The sequence below is a fragment of the Myxocyprinus asiaticus genome, chromosome 2, assembly GCF_019703515.2.
Source record: "Myxocyprinus asiaticus isolate MX2 ecotype Aquarium Trade chromosome 2, UBuf_Myxa_2, whole genome shotgun sequence".
Classification (NCBI taxonomy): Eukaryota; Metazoa; Chordata; class Actinopteri; order Cypriniformes; family Catostomidae; genus Myxocyprinus; species Myxocyprinus asiaticus.
Genome location: NC_059345.1, coordinates 55789941 through 55811901, shown reverse-complemented (window position 1 = coordinate 55811901; position 21961 = coordinate 55789941). Strand labels below are relative to the sequence as shown.

The window sequence follows — 21961 nt, the reverse complement described above, 5'->3', positions numbered from 1 at the left end:
AATTTTTTTCTCAATGCTGTAGATAAGCAAAGGTACATTGTATGATAACTGTCTATTTTCATACCGTGGTATACTGTGATACTGGTATACCGCTGCAACACTAATATACACCGGCGGCCAAAAGTTTGGAATAATGTATAGATTTTGCTGTTTCGGAAGGAAATTGGTACTTTAATTCACCAAAGTGGCATTCAACTGATCACAAAGTATAGTCAGGACATTACTGATGTAAAAATCAGCACCATCACTATTTGAAAAAAGTCATTTTTGATCAAATCTAGACAGGCCCCATTTCCAGCAGCCATCACTCCAACACCTTATCCTTGAGTAATCATGCTAAATTGCTATTTTGGTACTAGAAAATCACATGCCATTTTATCAAACACAGTTGAAAGCTATTTGGTTCATTAAATGAAGCTTAACGTTGTCTTTGTGTTTGTTTTTGAGTTGCCACAGTAAGCAATAGACTGGCATGTCTTAAGGTCAATATTAGATCAAAAATGGCAACAAAGAAACAGCTTTCTCTAGAAACTCATCAGTCAATCATTGTTTTGAGGAATGAAGGATATACAATACTTGAAATTGCCAAAAAACTGAAGATTTCATACAAAGGTGTACACTACAGTCTTCAAAGACAAAGGACAACTGGCTCTAAAAAGGACAGAAAGAGATGTGGAAGGCCAGATATACAACTAAACAAGAGGATAAGTACATCAGAGTCTCTAGTTTGAGAAATAGACACCTCACATGTCTTCAGCTGACAGCTTCATTGAATTCTACCCGCTCAACACCAGTTTCATGTACAACAGTAAAGAGAAGACTCAGGGGTGCAGGCCTTATGAGAAGAATTGCAAAGAAAAAGCCACTTTTGAAACAGAAAACAAAAAGAAAAGGTTAGAGTGGGCAAAGAAACACAGACATTGGACAACAGATAATTGGAAAAGAGTGTTATGGATCTTAACCCCAATAAGCTTTTGTGGGATCAGCTACACTGTAAGGTGCGTGAGAAGTGCCCGACAAGACAGCCACATCTATGGCAAGTGCTACAGGAAGCGTGGGGTGAAATGTCACCTGAGTATCTGGACAAACTGACAGCTAGAATGCCAAGGATCTGCAAAGCTGTCACTGCTGCACGTGGAGGATTTTTTGATGAGAACTCTTTGAAGTAGTTTAAGAAGTTCTGAACATTTTTTCACATTGTAATAGTAATTGTTCACGTTATTAATGTCCTGACTATATATTGTGATCAGTTGAATGCCACTTTGTTGAATAAAGGTACCAATTTCTTTACCGATCTGATCCGTCTAAAAGCTTCAGTATCAGAGCCGATACCGATCCAGGTATCGGATCGGTGCATCCCTAGTTTTGATTTATTTAGGATTTTTTTAGTCACAACATAATTCCCATATTTCCATTTCTATTATTCCATAGTTGTGATGACTCTAATATTATTCTAAAATGTGAAAAAAATAAAGAATGAATAAGTAACCCTAAACTTTTGAACGGTAGTGTACATATACCCACACATACATAGGTGTATAAAAGAAAAGTTTTTTTATACACTTATAAAAAAAGTCTTCATGGTAAGAAGCAAAATAGTTACTGTTGGCACTACAGCTCAGTATTGAGTCAAAGGAGCAAACCTAACAGAAGTAATAAAAAAAAAAAAAAAAAGTTTTAAATAACAGCCAGCTTCACTGAGGTACACTCTGGAACTGCAATGTCTCTATATCGTCAAAGAGTGGTTGCCATAATTTGAAAAATTTAACCGTAGACCCACGCAGTGTGTATTTAATCTTTTATAATTTACTAAAATGGAGAATATCTCTGATCCAAGCCTCATGGGATGGAGGAGAGGATGACTTCCAATGAAGTAATATTAACCGTCTAGCCAATAGTTTTCTTGACAAAACCACTGTATCCGGTATTACCCCAAAGAGTGCAGTTGATGGATCAACTGGATCAAAGGGCACCTGAAGTACCCCTGATAACGTTTAAAAAATATTGGACCAATAGTTATGAAGAGATGGGCAAGACCAAAGCATATGATTCAGTGAGGCAGGAGCTTGTCGGCACCTATCACAAACAGGGTCAATATCAGGATAAATTTGTGAAAGTCTAAGTTTTGGCCAGTGAGTGCAGTGTACAATTTTGCATTGAATGAGACCATGTTTGGCACATATAGATGAAGAGTGGACCCGAAGGAGAACATCATTCCATAGATCATCTGTAAGTTCTTCGCCCAAATCCTGCTCCCATGATATTTTAACAACTGACAGTGAGGAACTCCAAAGAGAGAAGATTCTCTCATAACCACACGAGACGATAACTTTTGACATAAGGGGTGGTAATAAAAAAGAATCAATGGAGGGGTTTACAGGCTGAGAGGGAAATTGGGAGCTTGTGTCCCACACAACCTGTAGATATCTAAAAAAAATATATATATATTTTTTGGGATACCAAATTTAGCTGAAAGCTTCAGGGAGGATGCAAATGTGCCCTCAATATACAAATCATTAAAATGACTTTATACCAAGATTAGACCACATGGAAAAAGCTCCATCTGCTAAAGAGGGATGGAAAGCATGATTTTTGGCTGTAGGAGCCTGCAATGAAAATGGTTACAATCTAAAGTGACATCTAAATTGGTTCCAGATTTTGAGAGTCGTTTTGACTAAAATGTTTTTGCATAGTTCTGAGCAGGCTGAACCTCTAGGGGTGTAAACCAAAGAAGCCAGTGAAGATGGCACACAGGAAGATGCTTCCAACCTCAACCAAGCTCGGACGTTATGCAAGCTATCTGCACACAGCCAATACTGAAGTATGCAGAAGTTGGCACCCCAATAATAAAAGTTAAAATTTGTAGGACTATGCCCCCCAACCTCTTTTGTCTCTGCAGGTATACTTTACGAATTCTTGGATTCTTCTTATTCCAAATGAACCCTGAGTTCTGAAAAAAATTATGTTGGAATAAAGATAGGAATGCATTGAAATAGGAAGAAAAACTTAGGTATGATATTCATTTTAACCTAATTAATCCGACCAGCTAGAGATAAAGGGAGTAATGACCATCTCTCAAAGTCCTGCTGTAGTGGAGTGAGGAGAGGGGTAAAATGATACTTGAAGTTTCTTAAATTTGTCAGTGACTTGGACCCCCAGGTACGTGAAACTGTCCAAAACTATTCTAAATGGTATTGTATGAAGTGGGTATTTGCGAGCTGCAGCATTTAGAGGGAATAGTTCACTCTTATTAAAGTTCAGCTTGTAGCCAGAGACGGGACCAAATGAATTAAGAACAGAGGGCACAACAGGTATAGATATATCAGGCCTGGAGACATAAAGAAGCAAGTCACGTCCACGTGCGATACGTGGTAAAGCGATAACCTCTGCTCAATGCCTTCCCTGGTCACCCCTGTGATGTGAGGGTTAGATCAGAGCGCAATTGCAAGAGGCTCAATGGCGTTCTTTTTTAATATTAATGAAATAGAGGCCTGTCACAAAGATTGAGGAAGAGAGGTGGTATCCAATGAATAGGTAAACATACTGAACAGGAGTGGGGCAATCTTAACCATAAACTTCCTATAAAACTTGACAGGAAACCCATCAGGTCCGGGACACTTGGAGCACTACATTGCACTTGCTGCACGTGAAATCTCCTCAATTGTTATGGGCTCCTCCAATTGAAGCTTAGAAACAGTATCAATAGTGGGGACAGTAAGAGTGCTGAAAAACGAGTCGACAACCGAAGGGTCAGCTAACTGTTCGAAAGTATAGAGGGAGGCATAAAAACCCCTAAAATGATCATTAATTAGCTGAGGATCAGTTGTCAAACCCGTGGGAGATCGAATTTGGGGAATCTCAGCAGTTGGGGATGTCTGACGAAGTTAGTGGGAAAGTAGTGTACTTGCCTTATCCCCATACTCATTATGAGTATGTCGTGATTTAAGTAACGTCTTCAACTTGAACAGTTGACAAGTTATCAAACTCCGCTTGTAAAGAGAGATGATCCTTGTACACCATCGGGGAAGGTAAAGTTGCATGCATATTATCAAACTGTAATATCTGAATCATCAGCTCAGACAAAACCTTTTTCCTCTGTTTCCTATCCAAACTAGTATAAGACATAATTTGTCTCCTGATGTAGGCCTTAAGGTTTCCCAGAGAAGAGATTCTGAGACACCAGGTGTCTCATTCGTGGCTCTAAAGAGATCAATCTGAGCAGTCAGAAATTAGACAAATTTGTCGTCAGACAATAAGCGTGTATTGAAACGCCAAGGTGCACAGGATTTAGGTCCTCCACCTACTGTTAAATCTAAAATCAGTGGGCCGTGGTCCGATATGACAACAGAACTGTGAGAACATGAACAAACAGAGGGTATGAGTCCATTGTCTAGGAAAAAATAATCAATGCAGGTATAAGTATGATGGACAGGGGAGAAAAATGAGTACTCCTTGCCTGTGGGGTTAAAAAAACGGCAGGAGTCTATAACAGAAAATTCCTGAAGAAAAGTTTTGATAATATTAGGGGATTTAGATGGATTGCTAGGTTTACTGGAGGACCGATCCAAAGGACCCATCCAACAGTTAACCCCCCCCCCCCCCCCCAAGGACAAGAAAGTGTGAGGACATATCTGAAATCTTAGGGGAAAAAAAAGTGCAAAAAGTTATTGTCGACCCAGTTTGGCGCATATATGTTGGCAAGAGTCAGCTTAGTATTATGAATGCTTCCAGTGACGATAATATATCTACCATTAGCATCAGAAATTACATTGGAGGTAACAAAAGAGGTTTTCTAAAAGAAACCAAGTAGATAAATAAAGAAAAAGAGAAAAAAGAGAAAAAATAAATAAACCTCCTCCCTGAGCACACACAGAGGGTGATAGACAGGATATTATTGAAAAACCAAATACCTCCTATCTTAAAATTACAATGAAAGGGTTCATTTAACATAGGATTGAGGATATTATTGGAAAAAAATTAATGTATCATATCTGAACGATGTATTGAAAAGGTTCATTCAACATAGGCTTACCAATATTGGCTTTCAAAGGATATATCGGATAAAGTTTGAATGTCAGTGTCAGTATCGTCAATCCCGTTACTCTGGGTTGGGAGAGGCAGCCCTCCTCAAATCCCTGTTAATAAAGTCAACCGCAGCAGCAGGGTCAGTGAACTAGCAGAAAGCTCCCCTTAGTAGAGTGATCCTCAGCTCGGCTGGGTAAAAGAGGCCAAACTTGACACCTGGGCAGTAGTGCAAGAGGCGCTTAGCATTTCCAAACTCTACGCGTTTCTTGGCCATGGATAGGGCAAAGTCGGGGAAGATGAACAGTCTCTTGCCTTGGTCCAGGAGTGGGGTAGCTTCCCCCACCTGGCGCAGGATCTGTTCTCTGACGTGAAAGTAGTGAACTCTGATGATAAAAGTCGTGGTGGGCCCCCATCCTTAGGCCTTTCTCAAAGGGATCTGTGGGCGCAGTCGAGGAGAGGCGTTTCATCCAGGTTTAGCAGGCCCTGCAGACTCGGGCGGGGATACTCCAGACCCTCTGGGACGCCCACCATTCGAACGTTATTGCGTCTTGACCTTCCATCTAGGTCCTCACATTTAGCTCGAAGCACTTTAACTTCACCTTTGAGAGTATTCACTGTGTTGCTGAGAATAGCTAAGTCATCACCGTAAGTGGTAGCTGAGAGCTCGAGGTCCTTTATGGCAGAGCCATGCGAGTTCACTGTTGTCTGTAATGTAGCCACGGATGATTTCAGCTCATATTCTATTAGGAGTCATTTCCGAGTGGAGTGTTTTGGAAAATGTATACGTTTTTGAGTCTAATTTATCATATATATGCCGCTTCAGTCCTTCAAGTTCTTTGGTGAACGTTCCCAGGTTAAGTGGCATGGCCTGGTCATCACAGTTTTTCTCCCCGCTTGGTGAGCTGTTTGTGGGGTTGATTGCTTAAGCAGGGTCGGGGCTCCGCCGAGGCCCACCTCCGTGGGGTTCCTTTTAGGCCAAGTTATCACCCATTTTAGTGATATATCAGGTGGCCAAGGTTCTGTATGTGCTTCTAAGAATATAGTCTGATAAAAATGTTCAGTTTACAGACCCGTAGGTAAAGTTCAATATTTATTATATGTGATGGTAGCTCCGTTAGCAGTAATGCTAATGCAGGGGAGTAGCGTCTTTGCTTAGGGTCACTTACGTCTTTCTTCGTTTTGGAGGGGGATATGACCGGAGCTTCCTCTGCGAGCAAAACAAATCCCAACACGATGAAAAGTGTTGTCGTGAAGGTTAATTTTGTCTGCATATTCCGTTGACACCAGGTGGTATTAGCTGGCTCAGGAAAGTCCAAGGTTTTATCTGTGGCCTGATTCGGTAGTCACTCAGAAGTAGGTTACGGCCATTAGTTGGTGTTCAAAAGGGCAATGGTGATCGACAGACACTGATAATATATTTTACAGTGGTATTTCCATAAAATAAGTTAAAACTGTGCTTTGAAGTAAATAATAGTTTGCCACTACTTGGCGGAGCTTCGGGAAACGTGACCTCACTCCATTGTGTCCAACAGCGCCCCCCCATCTTGGTTTAATTTTTTTACATCACAAAAACCTGCTGTTTTAATAGGGATGTGTAGACTTTTTATATCCACTGTATATATCATCCATCCCCAAATCACTTGAAACAGCATGGAATGAGATCACGTATTAATGTCCAATTTCAACCTCCAATGGTCCTTCAACTGATTGCTTAGTAGCAATCAGTTTAAAAATATTTACTTATTTTCAACTTAATTCTCACTTCCACCCATTGCTTGTATTTATTATACCACATTCAAGCCATTTAAAACAATGATTTTATGTAAACAATGAAACAGTTTGCCCAAAAATTACAATTTTGTCATTATATACACAAAAATCTTTTGCCATACTCAACGACAGTTGAGCAAATAATGACAGAAATTTCATTTTTGGTTGAACTATTCCTTTCATAAAAGATATAATTAGTTGCAGTTTAACACAACACAGATTTTAGACTCCCTGTGCATAATTTTACAATTACAAACAAATAGAAAAAGAATGAATAAATCACAGAAATTAATCTACATCCAATAAAACACCCTCACCTCCTTTTTCTAGACCCATCTCCCCTTCGTTGTCCTCTTTCTCCAGCTTCTCGTCTTCCTCTGCCTCAGTGGTACAGCGGTAGCCCTTCCTCTTCAGAACATGGCAGATGAGGACTCCCAGAAGCCCCAGCAGGAAGAAGACTGGCACCAGGACAAAGGCAAAGTTAACCGTGTTCCCGTCACCTTTGCCATCTGAGAGGATGAGACATCATTTACTATAATGCAATTCAGTTAAGATACAGTATACATTGATAGTTGATGTGAATTTTTTAGCTCATACAAGAAATGTGTACATAGTTTTTCTAGACAAATATAAATTATGCCTAATTTCACCTTTGCAGCATAAGTCTTTTAAGATAATTTACATTAACATATATTCAGTCAAGTGTGTCAAGACATTTGACTGATACTATAACTTAAATTTTACAGTTTTTTTTTTTTTTTCAGGGGGGGGGGAGGAGGGGGGGAAGGACCAAAAATATTGATGTCTCATCATGCACACACTTGTGTATAAAATTTTTGGTCCAAAAATGGTCTCTAGAATGAGCCAGAAAGTTGGGGGTTGTTGATTCAAGTTCCACAAGGAACAAGCCATGAGCTGTCACCATTGAACTCTTGAGTAAGTCTTAAGTACAGGGAACTGTCACTTTGGATAAAAGTGTCTGCTAAATGACTACACGCACTTGCAAGATACATTCTGCACTATATCAGGAGTCTCGGTAAGAGCTGATCGCAAAATTTAATTCAGACCTGCACTCTTACTGAGAGACACTTTATATTTGAGATATACGCTGGGATTAAATCATAACTTCATTGAGTTACAATGCTATAAAACTTCATCCAAAGAAGAGAGTTAGTGCCGAGAGCTAGTGCCTATACAGACACATTACACATGACTCAAAATGAGACAGGCCAAGTGTTTGGCCCGTCATTTAAACACAGAATGACAGAAAGAGCAAGACTGTGTGAAAGAGAGCTGCAGAGGGAAGAATGCCCTCAGAGAACAGCACAGAGGACAGTCACTGGCATGCTACCCTGCAGTGACTCAGGGGACGCAGTAATCCCTGTAAATTTCCACTGTACTGTTACTGTCTCTCGTTTCATCTCTCTCTCCATCTATCACTCTTAACCCTTACAAATATTGCTGTAGCGGTACCATGGCAGAGTGATAAACTCAGATAATGCCAGGGTACTGAATGATTACTTGGAATTCCAAGGTACTTAAAAGAATACCATGGAATTAGTATTCTAATTCTCCAAAAAACCATGGCACATGTTCAAAAAAAACAACAAAAATCATGGTAGTACCGTAGTACTTTTAAGTGACTTGAGGGTGGTCTCTTGACTTAGGCCAGTAAGCAACAACCTAGTAATCACCCTGTGCACACTAGCAATCACCTAATAATGTCATAGCAACTAGGGATGTGCACGAATAATCAACTAATCTAGTACTTTTTCTGCACCAGCTAGTCGACTACTAAAAACACTACTCGAATATAGCAAATTTATTTTCCTTTGCAATTTGTCTGCCATGGGCAATGCTGAATTTTACTGTACTTTCCCTCTGAATCTCTCACCAAATTTAGCAGTTACAATTGAGTCCACTGAGAGGCACTGTGGATGTGTGTTGTCGAGGTGTTGGATGAGAGGAGACATGATGTGCTTTCAAGCAAAGACAAGTCTGGCAATACCTGTAATATTTTGATACTAACTGAATTCTACTCTGTTGCATTCAGTTCTTGTTGGTGTCATGCAAACCAATGGACAAGGATCTGTTTTTATGGTGGAAAGGAAATGTGAAGCGGTACGAGAAACTCGGAGGCTTATCAGACCAGTATGTGCGTTAAATATCTGAACACAGGCAGAGCGCATTTTCTAAAAAGCCAAATTTCACCACTTGTATTCTGAAAAATAACATGTGAAATGTAAAAAATGTGATAGCTTTAATGAAGACTCAGAGTTTATATATGTACGTTACCCTAATGTCATTAGTATTGGTCTACATGTATGTTTTAGGTAAGTGCATAGGTTTTTTACAGTTATTTAATTTTATACACACACACACACGCACACACACACACACACACACACACAAGTATAATAAAAATATAATAAATATATAAATCAATGTCCTTGGTCTTACCTCACTGTGATGGAGCGACCCAGACACAAAGGCTACAAATTAAATGTAATCCCATATGTAGTTTATCATACTAATATATATACACACATACACACACACACACACACACACACACACACACACACACACACATACACAAGTACAGGTGCATCTCAATAAATTAGAATGTCGTGGAAAAGTTCATTTATTTCAGTAATTCAACTCAAATTGTGAAGCTCGTGTATTAAATAAATTCAATGCACACAGACTGAAGTAGTTTAAGTCTTTGGTTCTTTTAATTGTGATGATTTTGGCTCACATTTAACAAAAACCCACCAATTCACTATCTCAAAAAATTAGAATATGGTGACATGCCAATCAGCTAATCAACTCAAAACACCTGCAAAGGTTTCCTGAGCCTTCAAAATGGTCTCTCAGTTTGGTTCACTAGGCTACACAATCATGGGGAAGACTGCTGATTTGACAGTTGTCCAGAAGACAATCACCGACACCCTTCACAAGGAGGGTAAGCCACAAACATTCATTGCCAAAGAAGCTGGCTGTTCACAGAGTGCTGTATCCAAGCATGTTAACAGAAAGTTGAGTGGAAGGAAAAAGTGTGGAAGAAAAAGATGCACAACCAACTGAGAGAACCGCAGCCTTATGATTGTCAAGCAAAATCGATTCAAGAATTTGGGTGAACTTCACAAGGAATGGATTGAGGCTGGGGTCAAGGCATCAAGAGCCACCACACACAGACATGTCAAGGAATTTGGCTACAGTTGTCGTATTCCTCTTGTTAAGCCACTCCTGAACCACAGACAACGTCAGAGGCGTCTTACCTGGGCTAAGGAGAAGAAGAACTGGACTGTTGCCCAGTGGTCCAAAGTCCTCTTTTCAGATGAGAGCAAGTTTTGTATTTCATTTGGAAACCAAGGTCCTAGAGTCTGGAGGAAGGGTGGAGAAGCTCATAGCCCAAGTTGCTTGAAGTCCAGTGTTAAGTTTCCACAGTCTGTGATGATTTGGGGTGCAATGTCATCTGCTGGTGTTGGTCCATGAAAACCAAAAGTCACTGCACCCGTTTACCAAGAAATTTTGGAGCACTTCATGCTTCCTTCTGCTGACCAGCTTTTTAAAGATGCTGATTTCATTCTCCAGCAGGATTTGGCACCTGCCCACACTGCCAAAAGCACCAAAAGTTGGTTAAATGACCATGGTGTTGGTGTGCTTGACTGGCCAGCAAACTCACCAGACCTGAACCCCATAGAGAATCTATGGGGTATTGTCAAGAGGAAAATGAGAAACAAGAGACCAAAAAATGCAGATGAGCTGAAGGCCACTGTCAAAGAAACCTGGGCTTCCATACCACCTCAGCAGTGCCACAAACTGATCACCTCCATGCCACGCCGAATTGAGGCAGTAATTAAAGCAAAAGGAGCCCCTACCAAGTATTGAGTACATATACAGTAAATGAACATACTTTCCAGAAGGCCAACAATTCACTAAAAATGTTTTTTTTATTGGTCTTATGATGTATTCTAATTTTGTGAGATAGTGAATTGGTTGGTTTTTGTTAAATGTGAGCCAAAATCATCACAATTAAAAGAACCAAAGACTTAAACTGCTTCAGTCTGTGTGCATTGAATTTATTTAATACACGAGTTTCACAATTTGAGTTGAATTACTGAAATAAATGAACTTTTCCACGACATTCTAATTTATTGAGATGCACCTGTACTATACATACATACACACACACACACACACAAGCATATACACACACACACACACACACACACACACACAGGTGGCCAAAAGTTTGTAATAATGTACAGATTTTGCTCTTATGGAAAGAAATTGGTACTTTAATTCAACAAAGTGGCATTCAACTGATCACAAAGTATAGTCATGCAGGCAAAGTATAGGACATTACTGATGTAAAAAAACAGCACCATCTCTTTTTGAAAAAAGTAATTTTTAAACAAATCTAGACAGGCCCCATTTCCAGCAGCCATCACTCCAACACCTTATCCTTGAATAATCATGCTAAATTGCTAATTTGGTACTAGAAAATCACTTTCCATTATATCAAACACAGTTGAAAGCTATTTGGTTCATTAAATGAAGCTTAACATGTCTTTGTGGTTGTTTTCGAGTTGCCACATTAAGCAATAGACTGGCATGTCTTAAGGTCAAAATTAGGTCAAAAATGGCAACAAAGAAACAGCTTTCTCTGGAAACTCGTCAGTCAGTCATTGAGGAATGAAAGCTATACAATGCTTGAAAATGCCAAAAAAACTGAAGATTTCATACAAAGGTGTACACCACAGTATTCAAAGACAAAGGACAACTGGCTCTAACAAGGACAGAAAGAGATGTGGAAGGCCAGATGTACAACTAAACAAGAGGATAAGTACATCAGAGTCTCTAGTTTGAGAAATAGACGCCTCACATGTCCTCAGCTGACAGATTCATTGAATTCTACCCGCTCAACACCAGTTTCATGTAAAACAGTAAAGAGAAGACTCAGGAGTACAGGCCTTATGGGAAGAATTGCAAAGAAAAAGCCACTTTTGAAACAGAAAATGTTAGAGTGGGCAAAGAAACAGACATTGGACAACAGATAATTGAAAAAGAGTGTTATGGATCTTAACCCCAATAAGCTATTGTGGGATCAGCTAGACTGTAAGGTGCGTGAGAAGTGCCCGACAAGACAGCCACATCTATGGCAAGTGCTACAGGAAGCGTGGTGTGAAATGTCACCTGAGTATCTGGACAAACTGACAGCAGAATGCCAAGGATCTGCAAAGCTGTCATTGCTGCACATGGAGGATTTTTTGATGAGAACTCTTTGAAGTAGTTTAAGAAGTTCTGAATTTTTTTTTTCAAATTGTAATAGTAATTTTTCACGTTTATATACTCAAACCAGCCCCTTTAACACCAACAATCATGTATGCGATTATCTAATCAGCCAATCGTGTGGCAGCAGTGCGGTGCATAAAATCATTCAGATACGGGTCAGGAGCTTCAGTTAATGTTCACATCAACCATCAGAATGGAGAAAAAATGTGATCTCAGTGATTTGGACCGTGGCATGACTGTTGGTGCCAGATGGGCTGGTTTGAGCATTTCTGTAACTGCTGATCTTGTGAGATTTTCACGCAAAACAGTCTCTAGAATTTACTCCGAATGGTGCCAAAAACAAAAAACATCCAGTGAGCGGCAGTTCTGCAAACAGAAACGCCTTGTTAATGAAAGAGGCTACTGTTGGGGCACATCTGACCTCTTCTGGAAGCTGGTTTCAGCTGCGGGTGGCATAATAGCTAAACGCTGTCTCACCTTGTTTTGAGTGAACCCTCTGTATGTCTAACTGACTTGATCCTAATGATCTGAGAGGTCTGTTAGGTTTATATTCAACAAGCATATCTGAAATGTATTTAGGTCCAAGGCTATTGAGCGATTTATAAATGAGTAATAGTACTTTAAAAACAATTCTAAATGTAACTGGAAGCCAGTGTAAAGACCTGAAGACTGGAGTAATATGCTCAGATTTTTTTGGTTCGGGTGAGAATCCTGGCAGCAGCATTTTGAATGAGCTGCAGGTGTCTAATGGTCTTTTTGGGAAGGCCGGTGATGAATGCATGGACAAGTTTCTCTAAGTCTTGACTGGATACAAAACATCTAATTCTGGCTATATTTTTAGATTATAGTAGGCTGATTTAGTTATTGCTTTAATGTGACTACTGAAACTAAGGTCTGACTCCAAAATGACACCAAGATTTCTTGCTTGATTTTTTTTCTTTAGGCCCTTGGATTCAAGGTATGTATTCACCTTTGGAATTTCATCTTTGTTGCCAAATACAATGACCAAACACAATGATCTCTGTCATTGTATTTGTAAATTGTTTAACTGAAGGAAGTTCAGTTCATGTTTCTTTTTCATAATTTGGCCTAGTGGGAGCATACACAGGTTGAACAGGAGCAGTGCCAGAATTGAGCCTTGTGGGACTCTGCACGTCATGGATGTCCACTCAGATTCATAGTTGCCTATGTTCACATAGTAACCCCTACCTTTCAAAATATGACCTAAACCAGCTGAGGACCATCCCAGAGAGCCCTACCTAGTTTTCTAATCTGTCTAAGAGAATGCTGTGATCTCAGCACTGAGATCTAATAATACCAACACTGATATTTTGCCTGAATCAGTATTTAGCCAAATATTATGAGCGCCATCTCTGTGCTATGATGCAGTCGGAAACCAGACTGTAAATTGGCCAAGTAGCCATTGGAGATTAAGAATTTGTTCAGCTGACTGAAAACAACATTTTCAATGATTTTGCCTATGAAAGGAAGATTTGAAATTGGTCTGTAGTTGTTCAATATTGAGTTATCTAGATTGTTCTTTTTAAGAAGGGGCTTAACCTATGCAGTTTTCAGGGACTTCGGAAATGTGCCTGAAATGAGTGATGCATTTACTATTTCTAACATTTTTTTCCAGATAGTTAAACACATTTTTGAAAAATGTTGTGGGAAGTGTGTCAAGACAGCAGGTTGAAGTTTTAAGATGCTGTACTACAGTATTTCTTCTGGGGATTTGCCATCAATTTCCTCAAAATTGGACATAGTGACTAATTTCTGAAGTTTCTGTGGTGGGTGCTGTCTGACCTCAGTGCAACATGAGGACGAGCTGATCACCATTCTAATATCATTGATCTTCTTCATGAAAAAGGATGCAAACTCGTTGCATTTTCTGTCAGAGAGCATTTCACAGGCAACCTGTGTTGGGGGGTTTGTTAGTCTCTCTACAGTAGCAAAATGAGTGCAGGTGTTGTTTATATTGCTGTTAATAATGTTTGAGAAGAAGGTCTGCCTAGCTGTGCCTAATTCCAAATTGAAAGCATGAAGGCTGTCTTTATAGATATTATTATGGACTTCAAGTCGTGTTTTCCGTCAAATTCATTCTGCTTTCCTGCATTTTCTTTTCATGTTTTTCACTGCTGTTGTGTTTCTCCAAGGTGCTTTATGCCTGCCAGTGATCGTCCGGACCTTAACAGGAGCAATGCCATCAATAGCATTTTTAACTTTTGAGTTAAAGTTATCGAGGAGATCATCAACACAGTCTGCGGATATACTCGGTTTCAAAGATATAACCTTGATAAATTGCACAATAGTGCATATTATATATATAATTATATTTTATTATTATTATTATTATTTTTAAACTATCTTCTGATTAATCAGTTATCAGTGGTCTTACCTTCTTCTGAACAACAATCAAAATGGAAACTAAAAATAGCCATTTGGCTCCTACATGTTTTAGTTGAGTCCATAGTCTTTTTTTAAAGCCCTGACCAGTTCGTTTGCCTGGGATCCACGAGCAGGCGTGCTCTCTCTTTATCTTCATAAATTCATTAAAGCAGGAAACAAAACAGTAAATAGACACACAAACATGTGGACACCTATCTTCCATCCTAACTCTCGATCTGTTAAGCCAAACATGAGACAGAGCTCTTTTTACTTAAACTTAGCATTCCAGAGCTCACCAGAGGTCAAATGGTCATCCAGTGGATGTATAAACTGTATATTGGGCATTCCTGTTCAGTCTTTTGGACTGTGAGTCTGAACTCTGACCTAACCTTCCAATCTAATGAGCCATGGAAAGAAACAAAGAGACTATTGTGATGTCTGTTACTACATGTCTGCAAATCATACGCATTTATGCTTGTGCTTGCTGCATTACTACATTACTACACACACAGTAAGCAAATGGCCAAAATACTACTGTACGTACTAGGACTCGCAAGCCTACACATGACTAATACAGTGAGTTTGTGTGCGTAGAAAGTAGCCATTCATTTTGTTCAGCTGGCTCCATGCCAGCTAGTCCTGGACAGACATGATGACTTTCAAGCCCTGGATCTGACATGACTCACTGACTCATGAACTATAAGCATTTCTAACAATACGCACTATAGTTCCCATCCAATTCTTTAACGAGGCCTTTCAATTGATGGTAGAGAGGCTCAGTTATCTAGGGTTACATCAGGTGCAGTCATAAAAATACACTCATCAATTAATTCATGGGACATGGATGACAGTGCTAATGAAATGTATATGCAGTTCAAATATGAGTAAGCTGTAAAGTGTGAAATGTGTTGGGAGCCATTCCAGCTGAACAATCCTTCTCCAATCCATTTTTACTGATTTATATTCAGACAAACACAAAAAGGACACATAAGACATGATGTAAAAGTTGTTCACTTCAATCTCAATCACATTTTGGTTTCAAAACAGTACAGTTTAATTAAAGACAAATTTCAGTCTGCAAAAAGGGATGAACAATTTCCAATTAGGCATCCTGAAATGCTCCCTCTCTAGCCATGTGACTGTTTTTTGTCTGTAATGCAATAAACCAGTGAGGCTGCAGCTACTGTCTGTGATCCAGTCTGAAATAGGTGCGGCGGGAAACTGGATTACCGGTAGGTTTATTTTACATATGATGCAAACGGCATACTTTTGGTTAATAATGCCCCAAATAAGGTGCACTATATAAAAAAAAAAAAAAAAAATGCATACCACACTCCTGGCTTCACCATCTGAATTATGCAATTCAGATCTGCAATTAGAATCGCATGTTTGAACAATGTTGACGAAACATACTTGAGGATTGTGTGAGGCACATAACACATGTATAATTACAATGAGCTTAATAAAGTTAAGCTCAATCTACAGTATTTGTGGCATATTGTTGATTACACAAAAAATAATTTAGACTTGTATTTATATAAAAAAGAAAAAAAAGGGTTACAGTGAGGCATTTACAATAGAAGTGAATGGGGCCAATCAATAAATGTTAAAAAACTCACCGTTTCAAAAGTATAGCCACAAGATGTAAACGATATGCTTTGTTGCCATGAAGATGTATGTCACACTGCCGTCTCCGGTCGGCCTTATCCCTCTCGGGCTTAATCAGCCTTATTAGGGACCGGGTGTGTGGAATCACGATGCCGCAGTGAGTGACCCTCATGTTGGGCCAAGAGGGGAGCACTCAGAATGAATATATGAACTATAGTCATATAGAATGAATTAACTCCTTCACGAACCCTGTCGGGAAGGGAGTTTATTTACAATATAAGTGTTTGTGACTTATGGTAAATTACAACGGCCTGAATGCAGGCGTTTCCTTAAAAGATGGGGAGCTCGTCCTTAAAGGGAGGAGCATAAGTATATATATTTGGCCAATGAATAGCAAGCGTTCTAAACAGAGCGGACTTGTGAAGAGAGAGACGTTACATCTAGGTTATAAAACCTTGCGAATGTGTTTTGAGAGGACCATCCTCCTGCAAAACATGTCTTGTAAGGACACACCATTCGTCCATGCCCATGAGGAGGCCATGCCTCTAGTTGAGTGTGCTTTAACACCAATTGGGCAAGTCTTACCCTGCAACTCATAAGCCAGGGCAATTGCATCGACAATTCAGTGAGGAAGTCTTTGCTTGGAGATGGACATTCCTTTCGTGTGTCCTCCATAGCATACAAAGAGCTGATCAGACAGTCTGAAGTGGCATGTACGCTCAGCGTATGTGTGTAGTGCCCGCACAGGGCATAACAAATGCAATGATTGTTCCTCATCCGAAGAATGCTTGAAGGTGAACCACCTGCGCTCTGAAGGGTGTGGTTAGGACCTTAGGCACATAGTCTTTTCTGGGTTTGACAGTGGCTTTTGAAAGACCTGGGCCAAAATCCAGACATAAACTGTCAATCGATAGTGCATGCAGGTCAATGACCCGCTTTACTGAGGCCAGAGCCAGCAGTAGTGGTGTCTTAACGGAGAGCATTCGCTCTCCAAAAGGCTTGAAGGGGGGGCCCTGCGAGAGCTTTTAGGACTAAATTTAAGTCCCAAGTCAGGACTGTAGCCGGGCGAGGTGGGTTTAATTGTCTTGCTCCTTTAAGGAACTTTATGAATAAATCATGCTTGCCTATAGAGGCAGCGGCTTAATGTGCGTGATACGCAGATATAGTTGCCACATACACTTTGAGCGTTGACGGAGTGAGTCCTGCGTCTAATCGCTCTACAAGAACTATGAGAATTTCATGTATGGGGCAGTTTACTGTGTCTTTGCCCTGTGAGAGACACCAATCGGTGAACACCTTCCATTTAAGTGCGTAGAGGCGTCTCGTGGACGGCACTCTGGCCTGTAAAATGGTGTTCATGACTGAATGTGTCAGTTCTGGTGCGTTTAGCTCGCTCCATTCAGGGGCCACACATGCAGGTTCCGCAGCTGGGGCTGGGGATGCCAGATTGTGCCTTGCACCTGAGAGAGGAGATCCCTCCTCAGCGGTATTTCTCATGGCAAGCTGTATAGCATCTCTATCATTTCCGGAAACCATGGCTGGTTGGGCCATTTCAGCGCAACCAATATAAGCGTTTTCTTGTCCTCTCGGACATTGCATATGACAGAGTGAATCAGGCATACCGGGGGAAACACATATTTGCATTTCGCTGGCCATTTGTGTGCCACTGCATCCACTCCCAGCGGGGCTTGTGACTTTGAGTACCAGAGGGGACCGTGGGTATTCCTCACTGAGGCAAATAGATTAATTTCTGCTTTGCAGAATATTTCCCCAAATCCTAAATACAGTTTGAGGATGAAGTCTCCATTTGCCCGGTATCACCCCTTGGTGTGACAGTAGGTCCGCGCCGTAATTCATGTGGCCTGGGACATATGTTGCTCTCAGGGAGAAAAGATGATGCTCGCTCCATAGGAGGAGGCGACACATCAGTATCCACAGTGGCTGTGAATGAATACCCCCTTGGCAGTTTATATATGCCACAACTGTCATGTTGTCTGAGTGAACTAGGACATGACAGTTCACTATTTCTGACTGAAAAGCCTTTAAGGCTAGAAATACAGCCGATAGCTCTAGGCGGTTGATGTGCCATGCTTTCTTCACCCCTGTCCAGGTGCCGAAAGTTGGGCGTCCATCGCACACCGCCCCCCAACCTGTGTTGGAAGCATCCGTAGTCACCACTTTCTGCCTGACAACTTGCCCCAGTGTGATACCTCACTGGTAAAATGCAGGAGTTGTCCATGGTGCTAAAGCAGCTATAAAGCGGCAGGATATAGTAATGTGCATGCGCCCTTGGTGCCAAGCATGTCGTGGCACACGGTGCTTCAGCCAGCACTGAAGAGGTCTCATGTGTAAGAGACCTAATGGAATACCTAATGGATGCCACTGCCATAAATCCAAATGCTTTCTGAAACAGTTTCAATAGAAGTGTTCTCCCCAGTTTGAACTGAGACAGACACTGAAAAATGGCCTGAACGCGCTCGCTTGTGAGGTGCACACGCCTGCTCTTGGAGTTGAGGCACACTCCCAAAAAGGAGATTTGTTGGCTGGGGGAAGAGCGTGCTCTTCACCCAGTTCACATTGAGGCCCAAGCTGTTTAGGTGCTGAAGCAGTAAGTCTCTGTGCTGGCATAACAGAGCCTCTGATTGCACCAGTAACAGCCAATCGTCAAGGTAGTTCAAGGTCTCAGAGGGGCGAGAACTGCATCGATGCACTTTGTAAATATGTGAGGAGCCAGAGACAGTCTGAACAGCAGGACTTTGAATCGATACGCTGTTCCCTTGAACGCGAATCTCAAAAACATCCTGTGATGTCGTACAATTTGATTACGCATCCTTCAGATCTATCGACTCAAACCAATTGTGTGGATATACATGCGATAAGATCAATTTCTGAGTAATAATTTTGAACGGGCGCTTTGAGAGTGCGCGATTTAAATGTCTCGGATCCAGGATCGGCCGAAGCCCGCCGTTCTTTGGGACAAGAAAATAACGTCTGTAAACCCTTTTTTGGCTTGACAATTTGGCACAATCTCTATCACACTTTTCACGAGGAGATTGTGTATTTCAGCTCGTAACACTGGTGAGTATTCGGACAAAACCGTGGAAGACAGAACGCGTTCAAACGGGGTGGCCGGCGTGCAAATTAGATCGTATAAACATGTTCGATCGTTTTTTGCACCCATTCTGAAATACCCATTAGGGCTCGCCATGCGTCCGCGTAACGGGACAGAGGGCAATTTGGTTTGTTTACCGTATGATATAATGCATCGCTCACTATAGGGAAGTGGTTGCGCATAATGTGCGTGCTTTGAAGAGGAAAAGGGCTCTTTATTGAGAATGTGCGAGCATCTCGTGCATTTGCAACGAATGCTGTATTCTTTTTTGCACTTATGGCATTTTTTTATTGCATTTATTTGAGTGCAAGACACAGGAACATTTTGAACAATATTGTGAACAACAAAATTCCTTTCCTGACAAACAGTAGTGGGGAGATGAGGAACAGTGTTTTGTATCTCCAATCGAGCCTTTTTTGGAGCAGAGCTGGAGGGAATCGCGGGCTCTGCGCAAGCACGCGCGCCAGGACTTAAACAGTTTGTTATGAACTTAGGGATAGAATGGGGCAGATTTGCGGGACGCTGCCGTTTGACGGTGTCTGGACTGCAGGAACATTTCATCAAGGCGAGACTGTTCAGGTTCCTCTGGGGGAGACCACTCAAGGTGAAGCTCTTCAACCGCCCTTGTAAGGACGCAGAGCATCTCCCTGTCAGTGGCGTGAGCGCGTTCCTCACCCTCACTGGGGGGAGGGGGGGCAGCATCATCCACTGACCACTCGCCTGATGAAGCGAGAGACATGACATCGTCATTATTATCCCCAGCATCAGAACTGCTGAACAAGATGAGGCCGCCCACTCTTTCAGAAGTCCGGAGCTCATCTCACACATAGCGTATCAGAAAACATGCGCTTCGTAGAGATTGAGGAGCTTGTGGGGCATGTGCCACCACGAGGACCACCTCAAAGTCATCATGCTCGACCTCGCGGCTCCGCCATGCCTCCTCGTGTGAATCCTCGGGTATCACAGAAGAGGCAGGTGGGAGGGCGCGTGAGGCTGAATCGTCCCTTAGAACGAGGGTGATTCGCAAGCAAAGCGTATTGAGACTCATGCCCTCACAGTGAGGACAGTCTGTCTCCATGTGAGCTGTTTCTGCGTGGGCGCGGCCCAGACAGTAAATGCAGCTCTCATGCTGATCTGATGGCGGGATGTGCCTCTTGCACAAGGAACACTTACGGAACAACATCTTTAGAAAGACGCAAACACGTAAATGACTCTTTTAGATATGTAAATATATAAATAAATATATATCACACAATATACATACAATTGCTTTGTAAGGATACATAAATCCTGCTGAAGCGCTGCGGGGAATCAGGATGCCAGCGAAGCGTCAAGCGGCTAGGTGGTGTGATGTTTGCCGGAGCACTGCAGGGGAGCAGAAAGTCTTCCCATGAAGATTCCGCCTGCTGACTCGTGTATATCGACAACGAAGGTAGAGTGCTTATAGACAAGAGATGATCGCTGTCTTCAAGGAAGAAATTCTGAGGAAATGGTGTTTATGCACCCGTTTTTATAACGGACAGTTTCGCGCCAAAACAGGCAGGGCTCAAACGCCATAGCCAATATTAGAATATTGGCGTTATTGTAGAGAGGTTTCAACTAGGTCGTGCAAGAAGGCACTCCCCATATGCGTTAATAAACGCAATGTCAAGTGTACTGAGTCGTAAGGGAACTAATGATACCTACAGTGGAATACCATTGCATCTGTTCACACGACCATAAACTAGTGATGGGTTGTTCAGGAACGATTCGTTCATTTGAAAGAATCTTTTATGTGACCCAGAAGAAGTGATTTGTTCATTTTGTGTTGGCCGCGCATACGCATTGCGCAACCTCCGTTCGTTTGTTAAGTGAAAACTGCATAGGCACTGTACAGGAAACAGAAATTATTAGTTCACCTCTCCAGTCATCTGGTCCGAGTCGTTCGTTCTTTTGTCACGTGACAGCCGTATACACTATGCATTGCTCACACAAGAAACAGACATTTTTTGTTCACCTCTGGAGTTATTTGGTCCGAGTCGTTCGTTCTTTTGTCACGTGACAGCCGTATACACTATGCATTGCTCACACAGGGAACAGAAATGTTTAGTTCACCTCTGGAGTCATCTGGTACAAGTCGTTCGTTCTTAGAACGAACAACTCGGACAAGAAAATTCCAGAGGTGAACTAATCTTTCTGTTTCTCATCATTTGTCCGTGGCTGCATTATTATTTTTCCTTACTGGGACTATAATCAAATAGGATTTGGCTATTGAAAATTTAACATTTTAATTTAATTCTGCTCAAATGAGCGAAATGACGAATAACAGATTCGTTCATTTTGCTGAACTAGACTCAAAGATCCAAGTCAGTAAAATGATCCGAGCTTCCCATCACTACCATAAACAACTGATCATCCGCCAATAACTTTATGATTGACAGCCCCACCTCGCGCCCAATTTCCCCTGCATTCGCTTAAGTGCACCACAAACACACTCATGTGGCATATACACGTTCGGATGTGTGATTCTGATATTAAGTCGTGTTGCCCTGTGTTTGTTTAGTGGTGACTGTCTCCACATGTAATGTTGTTTTAAAGGATCTGTACTTACCTGTAGTGGTCCTGTTCACTGAGGAATCTGCCATCGGCTCACCCGTGTGATTGCAGATCTCTCGACCACCGAAGAAAAACTCGAATGCTAACTCGAGTGTCCAGAGACTCCTGAGCTTCGAATGGTGCTGACATTCACATCAGTGAAAGCCGCTGGTGTTTCCTCATTCT

General features: G+C 41.4%; 1 protein-coding gene across 1 annotated transcript in view; it reads right to left on the bottom strand.

The window, feature by feature from the left end:
* The window catches only part of LOC127416597 (RELT-like protein 1), a 45584-nt gene extending 23623 nt beyond the window's left edge, over positions 1–21961 (bottom strand). The window contains exons 1-2 of the mRNA XM_051656027.1: positions 21792–21961; positions 7113–7304 (exon numbers count right to left, since the gene is read on the bottom strand). Of these exons, the coding sequence (XP_051511987.1) occupies positions 7113–7304; positions 21792–21825 (226 nt within the window). The 5' untranslated portion in view covers positions 21826–21961. The remainder of the gene's footprint in view (positions 1–7112; positions 7305–21791) is intronic.